Here is an 8941-nt window from a genome sequence, read left to right as displayed (position 1 = left end):
CGCAGTGGAAGTACATAATAAAAATATCCCTGCAGGTCCAATGAAAACTTGGGTTTAATTTTGAAATCCCAAAGCATTTTCTGTGTCCTGCTTTAGCTGCGCAGGGAGCTTCCCCTGCACCACCGATAAAACACATTGATCACCCATTTCAGGATCTCTTTTCTGGTCACCCTATAAACGATGGGGTTTAACATGGGGGGAATGAGCACATAGAAGTTGGCCAAAAGGATGAGAATAAAATCTGGGATGACGTGCCCAAATCGATGTGCAAAAATGAGGAAAAAGGCTGGTGTGTAGAACATCAGTATGACACAGAGGTGAGAACTGCAGGTGCGGAGAGCCTTGAGCCGGGCGTCCTTCGATGGGAGCTGGAAAACAGCCCTGAGGAGCAGCCCATAAGATAAAGCAATGAGCACAGCATCCAAACCAATTACTAAAATAGCCACAGCTATGCCATACCAGACACTGACTGTGATGTCGTCGCAGGCCAAATGGGTTATGGCCATGTAGTCACAATAGCTGTGAGGCAGGAGGTTTTTTCTGCAGAATTTCAGCTGCTTCATGAGAAAGATGATGGGGAAAATGACACAGAAACTTCTTGTGACAACTGCCAGACCCATCTTCCCGATCACAGACTTGGTTAGTATGATGGTGTATCTCAGGGGGTCGCAGATGGCAACGTACCGATCAAACGCCATGGCCAGTAGGATGGCCGACTCGGCCAGAAAACTGACATGGATGAAGAACATCTGGGTCAGGCAGGCAGCAAAAGAAATTTCCCCCGCTCCAAACCAGAATACAGCCAGCATCTTGGGCACTGTCGTGGTAGATAGCAGCAGATCAGCAACAGCCAGCATGGACACGAATAGATACATGGGCTGATGGAGGCTTTGTTCTGTTAGTATGATGAATAGTAGGAGAGAGTTCCCAAAAAGTGTCACAAAGTACATCAGACAGAAGGGAATGGAGATCCAGACATGAGACTCCTCCATACCTGGGATGCCAGTCAGGATGTAGGTCACGGGGGCAAAAAAGGTGTGATTGCCAGCTGGCATCATGCACCATCACTTGGATCTTCTATTCAATTTCCAGGAACTAACAGCAAAAGAGACAATCAGTGAGAAGGTGAGTGTCGGCTAGGACTGGACTGCATTTGTTACAGTGTGACGGGTTCCACCAGGGGAAGCACATGGAACTGGGGTTTCATTGAGCCCTCTGACCCCCCAGTCTGTGCCCCCCTCACACTGTGCTGCTGTGAGAAGCTGCAGACCTGCTCCCCATCTAACACTTACACCAGCATCCACACACGCAGGGACACACCCCGCTGCGGTTACACACAGGCTCTAACCAGCCATTTCATGAACCAACAATAGAGAGGCTGCAGCCAAATTAACCACCAGCTTCCCAGATTCGTACCCCCCACTGGAGTGTAAACCCAAAATGTTACAGTCTCACCCTGCACTGAGAAGTGTACAGCGTAAGCTCATAGAATTCGCCCCCTCCCTGAATGTGGAAAGGAATATACAACAGCCTCTGCCAGTCGAGCTATGATTTTCCCAGGCACTTCATTCCAACTCACTAGTGTAGATAAAGCAAAAACACCTTTATTAACTACCAAAGATCGATTTTAAGTGGTTATAAGTGTTAGCAAACAGATCAAAGCAGCTTTCCTAGCAAATAAACAAAACCTGAAACTAGTCCTAAAATGCTAAAAAAATAGGCTATGTAATAGCAAATTCTCACCCTGGCAGATGGTACAAGCAGGGTGGCAGATTCTCAAGATATAACTGCACTTGCTTTACAGCTTGGAAGCTCCAGATCTTTCATACACAGGTTGGAAATCCCTTTAGCCTGGGTCCAGCACTTCCCCCCAGTTCACACTTTGTTCCTCGGGTGTTTCCAGAAGTCTTCTTGTGTGGAGAGTGAAGAACAAAAGATGACGCTACATGCTATAGCTTTAGCATACGATGGGAACCCTCTGTTTCAAAACTTGTTTCCCACACCAGTTTGTTGAAAGATTCAGATATCTCAAGATGGAGTCCAGAGTCACATGGGCTGGTCACATACCCCTGCAGAGTGATAGCAGCCATTATCCACAGGCTGTCTGGAGCACTCTCAGGAAGGCTCATCAGGTGGGAGAGAAGTTTCTACTAAGACCTATTGTTTCCCCTAATGGGTCATTGGCTTGAATAGCCCCTTCCGGAGCAGCTATCAAGACTGAAGGCATCTTGCCTAGTGGGCGTAACCAGGTGTAACCACAATTGAAGTACAGATACATAGTCAATATTTATAACTTTAGATACAAAATATGTATGTGCACAGAAATAGGATAATCATATTCAGCAAATTAGAACATTTCCAATGACACCTCACATGATTTATCTTATACACAAAATGCATCACAATTATATCATAATAATATCACCGTGAAGAATATGGGGTGCAATGTCACAGACAGAATTGTATCAGAGGGGTAGCCGTGTTAGTCTGGATCTGTAAAAGCAGCAAAGAATCCTGTGACACCTTATAGACTAACAGACTTTTTGTAGCATGACCTTTTATGGGTGAATACCCACTTCGTCAGATGCATGCAATGGAAATTTCCAGGGGCAGGTATATATATGCAGGCAAGCTAGAGATAATGAGGTAGTTCAATCAGGGAGGATGAGGCCCTGTTCTAGCACTTGAGGTGTGAAAACCAAGGGAGGAGAAACTGGTTTTGTAATTGGCAAGCCATTCAGAGTCTTTGTTTAATCCTGAGCTGATGGTGTCAAATTTGCAGATGAACTGAAGCTCAGCAGTTTCTCTTTGAAGTCTGGTCCTGAAGTTTTTTTGCTGCAGGATGGCCACCTTAAGGTCTGCTATAGTGTGGCCAGGGAGGTTGAAGTGCTCTCCTACAGGTTTTTGTATATTGCCATTCCTAATATCTGATTTGTGTCCATTTATCCTCTTCCGTAGCGACTGTCCAGTTTGGCCGAAGTACATAGCAGAGGGGCATTGCTGGCATATGATGGCATATATTACATTGGTGGACGTGCAGGTGAATGAACCGGTGATAGTGTGGCTGATCTGGTTAGGTCCTGTGATGGTTTCGCTGGTGTAAATATGTGGGCAGAGTTGGCATCGAGGTTTGTTGCATGGATTGGTTCCTGAGCTAGAGTTATTATGGTGCGGTGTGCAGTTGCTGGTGAGAATATGTTTCAGGTTGGCAGATTGCCTGTGGGCGAGGACTGGCCTGCCACCCAAGGCCTGTGAAAGTGTGGGATCATTGTCCAGGATGGGTTGTAGATCCCTGATGATGCGTTGGAGGGGTTTTAGTTGGGGACTGTATGTGATTGGCAGTGGAGTCCTGTTGGTTTCTTTCTTGGGTTTGTCTTGCAGTAGGAGGCTTCTGGGTATACGTCTGGCTCTGTTGATCTGTTTCCTTATTTCCTCGTGTGGGTATTGTAGTTTTGAGAATGCTTGGTGGAGATTTTGTAGGTGTTGGTCTCTGTCTAAGGGGTTAGAGCAGATGCGGTTGTACCTCAGTGCTTGGCTGTAGACAATGGATTGTGTGATGTGCCCAGGATGGAAGCTGGAGGCATGAAGGTAGGCATAGCGGTTGGTAGGTTTTTGGTATACAGTGGTGGTAATGTGACCATCACTTATTTGCACCATGGTGTCTAGGAAGTGGACCTCCCGTGTAGATTGGTCCAGGCTGAGGTTGATGGTGGGGTGGAAGCTGTTGAAATCATGGTGGAATTTTTCCAGAGACTCCTTCCCATGGGTCCAGATGATGAAGATGTCATCAATGTAGCGTAGGTAGAGAAGGGGTGTGAGTGGACGAGAGCTGAGGAAGCGTTGTTCCAGGTCGGCCATAAAAATATTGGCATATTGTGGGGCCATGCGGGTGCCCATAGCAGTGCCACTGATCTGGAGATATATATTGTCATCAAATTTGAAATAGCTGTGTGTGAGGATAAAGGCACAGAGCTCAGCAGCCAGTTGTGCTGTGGCATCATCAGGGATACTGTTCCTGACAGCTTGTGTGCCATCTGTGTGTGGGATGTTTGTGTAGAGAGCCTCTACATCCATGGTGGCTAGGATGGTGTTTTCTGGGAGGTGACCAATGCATTGTAGTTTCCTCAGGAAATTAGTGGTTTCACAGAGATAGCTGGGAGTGCTGGTGGCATAGGGTCTGAGTAGAGAGTCCACATATCCAGATAGTCCTTCAGTGAGAGTGCCAATGACCGAGATGATGGGGCGTCCAGGATTTCCGGGTTTGTGGATCTTGGGTAGTAGATAGAACAATCCTGGTCGGGGCTCTAAGGGTATGTTGATTTGTTCCGGTGTTAGTGTAGGGAGTGTCCTGGGTAGATGTTGCAGTTTCTTAGTGTATTCCTGTCATAACATTTTTCCCAGATTTGGACCTTAGCGTCCAAAATATGGGTGTTAGCATGAAAACCTCCAAGCTTAGTTACCAGCTTGCACCTGGTAAAGCTGCCACCACCCAAAAAATTAGAGTGTTTTGGGGCACTCTGGTCCCCCCAAAAACCTTCCCTGGGGACCCCAAGACCCAAATTCCTTGAGTCTCACAACAAAGGGGAATAAACCATTTCCCTTCCCCCTCCTCCTTCCCAGGTGTTCCCTCCCTGGGTTCCTGGAGAGATACACAGAACCAAGCTCCGTGAATCTAAACAGAGGGATTCCACCCTCCCTATTTCCAGTCCCGGAAAACACAAGTACCGAGATAGCTAATCTCTCTTCCCCCTTACCCAGAGGGCGTGCAAAGTCAGGCTTAGTAAATCTAACACACAGATTTTCCCCCTGACTTCTTCCTCCCACCAATTCCCTGGTGAGTTACAGACTCAATTCCCTGGAGCCCCCACTAAAGAAAACTCCAACAGGTCTTAAAAAGAAAGCTTTATATAAAAAGAAAGGAAAAATACATAAAAATGGTCTCTCTGTATTAAGGTCACAAATACAGGGTCAATTGCTTAAAAGAATTATGAATAAACAGCCTTATTTAAAAAGAATACAATTCAAAGCACTCCAGCAACTACACACATGTAAATACAAAAGAAAAAAATCTCTTTGTACTTACAACTGGGAAACAGAAGATTAGAAAGGCAGGAGACAGAAAAAATCCCTCTCATAGCCGGGAGAGTACAGGCACAAGACAAGAAACAAAGGACTCACGCACAAACTTCCCTCCACCCAGATCTGAAAAAGTCTTGTTTCCTGATTGGTCCTCTGGTCAGGTGTTTCAGGTTACTCCGTTCCAGGTAAAAGAACATTAACCCTTAGCTATCTGTTTATGACAATTCCTCAGTGGGATCTGAGGGAAGTGGCCTGTAGAATTTGGTGTTGGAGAGTTGTCTGGCAGCCTCCTTTTGGTATTCAGACCTGTTCATGATGACAACAGCACCTCCTTTATCAGCCTCTTTGATGATAATGTCTGGGTGGTTTCTGAGGCTGTGGATGGCATTGCGTTCTGCACGACTTAGGTTATGAGGCAAGCGATGTTGTTTTTCTACTATTTCTGCCTGTGCACGCCGGTGGAAGCATTCAATGTAGAGGTCCAGACTGTCATTCGACCATCAGGAGGAGTCCATGTGGAGTTCTTCTTGTGCTGTTGGTGGGAGGGTACCTGTGTATCAGTGCGCTGTTCAGTGTTGTCCTGAAAGTATTCTTTGAGTCGGAGATGGCGAAAGTAGGCTTCCAGATCGCCGCAGAACTGTATCATATTGGTGGGGGTGGCAGGGCAGAAAGAGAGTCCCTGAGTTAGGACAGACTTTGGGATCATTGTCCAGGATGGACAATGATTTATAGAATTAAGACAGAATTATAGATTCCATGAAAAACTTCATGTGACAGCTGCCTGTCGGGTGGGACCATAAATCCAGAAACACTCTCCTGCTACGGAATGTCTCCATTCCAGAAGAGGGAAGATGGTTCGGATGGTTCTGGCCCCAGGTGAAGCAGGTCGTGCCCTCCTGGTGTTGCTGTCCACAGCAGAATGTCTCCTCCTCACATTTGCTGCAGTCACCCTGAGGACTCCAGCGGTGACTGCGAAAGTGAGTTAAAGCAGCCACACAGCTGGTTCTTCTTTCACTTACACTTGTTTCATACTCACCACTGTGGAGTCTCTCCCAGTTTATAATAGGGTGAGAGCAGAACCTCTTTCCTTCACAATCCTCCTGATGGATCCTACTGGCTTTGTGTCCTTGACCGAAACGACACTCAAGCCTACGAGAAAACTCATTCACAAGCAACTCCCATTGAGTTTTATGAAAATATTCACCTGAGAAAAGTTACAAGGTTTTTCAGGATTTGGTTCTAAATATGTGGGACAATCTCAATTAAGGTCTGGTCTGCACTCCAGACCTACACTGGGATAACTACGTTGCCCAGGTGTGTGGAAAACCCCTCCCGCCTCCCGAGTGATCTAATCCCCTGTATAGGTAGCGCTCTGTCAGCGGGAGAGCTGCCTCTCAGAGAGGATGATTAACAACGCTGACAGGGACTCTCACCCATCAGCGCAGTTGTGACAGTGCTGCCCGTGGGAGCCAGCTGAGGTCACTCAATCAGGGTGAACTGCAAACAAAACGGGGCAGACAAACCCCAAACGCTGGAGGTGATTCTAATACTTAGATTTACCAAGCCAGCACAAAACAGCTTCTATAGTCCCTCACTGGTTACTTAGAAGTTCAAACCATGCAGTTCCCTTAAAGTACCCAGCCTCAGGCGTCCATCCAGACACACCTGTCAGATATATGATGATGGTTCAAGAAATCTTATCTCATCATATAAAAGAAAAGGTTCTTCCAGTCCCAAAGGATCAGCCACATACCCAGGTTCAATTATAACTTAGATCTTACCCACAATACACGCTACAGCCAATTATAATTAACTAAGCTAAAAATTATTAGAAAAGAAAAGAGAGAGAATGTTGGTTAAAGGATCAATACACATACAGACTTGAATTCAGTTCTTGAGGTTCAGATGCATAGCAGAGGTGAGCTTGTAGTTGCCAAAAGTCCTTTTAGAAATAGACCATAGGTTTTAATCCAATGTCCATATTCAGAGTGACTCCAGTCAGTAACTGGGGATCTCAATCCTTGTGGTTTAAGGTTTCCCCTTCTTGAAACCCAAAGCAGATCTGAGATGAAGGATCATGTCCCAGGCTTCTTATACATTTCCAGCAGCCTTTCGGCCTGAGAAAACAATAGGCTTAACTCTTTCTCCCAAACATCCTGGCAATTAGCACAGAGTAATTTATCCATTAAACAGTTAAGATACAGGTTACCACAACCTTCAAAGAGACACATAGACAATAATACAATTTTACTCAAGTATTATCATAAATGCTAATATTCCTTTTTTGATCTTTGAATTAAAACTATAGTAATAGACAAGACTTGTTTGCTGGCATCCCAAGACCTGAGCAAACATCTACCCTTCTACCTCTAACACTGCAGACTTGCATTTCAAAGCTCTGTTCATTTATATATCTTGCTAACCAGTTCTTAAGGTTCACCCATGGGTCAGGTCAGTCAGTGAGGTGAGTTAATTAACTCTTTCTGGCCCTGTCATCTTTCAATGAGATATTATATTACACTCATAACGTCACAGCAGTCTACATTAATGCACCACAGTGGTGCAGCCACGCTGCTGCAACATTTTAAGCCTGGAAGTGTTGCCTAAGCGAAGGCCTCGGGATTTGGGCTGAAGAATATTACAGGGCCAAAGTAAATCTCAAAGGAAGTTTACTCTGCACAGTCAGGGCTCAGACCCAGCATGCAGCTCCAGGCACCACCCCTCTGTGACTGAGTCAGATGGTGAAGAGCAGAAGAGAATTAACCCTTTCCTCCTCTCACTTGTTTGATCTGATTATTTCTCCTTTTGTACGTCATTTGGAAAGGTCGTTGTGACACTCAGGCCCCTGGCAAAGAGTTCCCTCTTCCTTGCTGTCAGGAGTCTCTTTCCCCACTTTGAACTTTAGCATCCAAAAAGTGGGGACCCGCCTGTTCCCTTCTAAGCTTAATTCCTAGCTTAGATCTTATCACACTGCCACCAACCCAAAATATAGTGTTTGGGTACACTCTTTGTCCCCCAGAACCTTCCCTAGGGGACCCAAGACCCAAACCCCCTGGGTCTCAAAACAAAGGGAAATAAACCAATCTCCACCCTCCTTTCTTCCTCCCAGATTTTCCCCTCCCTGGGTTACACTGGGAGATCACTGTGATTCAAACTCCTTGAATCTTAAAACAGAGGAAATTCACCTTCCCCTCTCTTCTCTCCCCCTCCCAGACTCTCACTGATGGAGAGACACTGATCCTAATACAGAGAGAAATTAACCTTTCCCTCCCTTCTCTCCCCCACCAATCCCTGGTCTTACACAAGAATAAAAAAATCAATTAGGTTCTTAAAAAGAAAAACTTTTAATTAAAGAAAGAAAAAAGTAAAAATGATCTCTGTAAACTCAAGATGGAAAAATGTTACAGGGTCTTTCAGCTTCACCTAGACCAGAGGGATTTCCCCTCCCAGCCTAAGTATACAAGTACAGCATACAGAGTTAAAATCCTTCCTGCAAAATACACATTTGCAATAAAGAGAACAAGCAAATGCCTAATCCGCCTTCTCTAGCTAGTACTTACTATTTTGAACATGGAAGACTGTTTCAGAAAGATTGGAGGAATCTGGCTGCATGTCTGGCCTCTCTTAGCCCCAAGACAGAACAACGCACAAACAAAAAAACACAAACAAAGGCTTCCCTCCACCACGATTTGAAAGTATCTTGTCTCCTAATTGGTTCTTTGGTCAGGTGTCAGCCAAGTTTACCGAGCTTGTTAACCCTGGGGGAGAATGGCCTGTTCAGGGCAATGGGCCATTAGAAAAAATAATAGGCCTTCAGAGAAGCTTATCTCTCAACCAGGGGAGCCTTCCTGTGAATGCTACA

The 8941-nt window shown here is 45.5% G+C and overlaps 1 protein-coding gene across 1 annotated transcript; it reads right to left on the bottom strand.

Annotated features, from left to right (window-relative positions):
* Positions 1–92: 92 nt before the first annotated feature.
* Positions 93–1058, bottom strand: LOC127044354 (olfactory receptor 52B2-like). Its single transcript, XM_050939117.1, has one exon. It carries the CDS (start codon positions 1056–1058, stop codon positions 93–95), a length of 966 nt encoding a protein of 321 aa, XP_050795074.1.
* Between the last annotated feature and the right edge of the window lie 7883 nt (positions 1059–8941).

The sequence above is a fragment of the Gopherus flavomarginatus genome, chromosome 1 (genome assembly GCF_025201925.1).
Source record: "Gopherus flavomarginatus isolate rGopFla2 chromosome 1, rGopFla2.mat.asm, whole genome shotgun sequence".
Taxonomy (NCBI): domain Eukaryota; kingdom Metazoa; phylum Chordata; order Testudines; family Testudinidae; genus Gopherus; species Gopherus flavomarginatus.
The sequence above is the reverse complement of the archived record's forward strand: the minus strand, read 5'-3'. Positions and strand labels throughout refer to the sequence as shown.

Excerpts from the sequence above, each read along its gene's own strand:
- LOC127044354 (XM_050939117.1), bottom strand. The coding sequence starts at position 1,058 with ATGATGCCAGCTGGCAATCACACCTTTTTTGCCCCCGTGACCTACATC.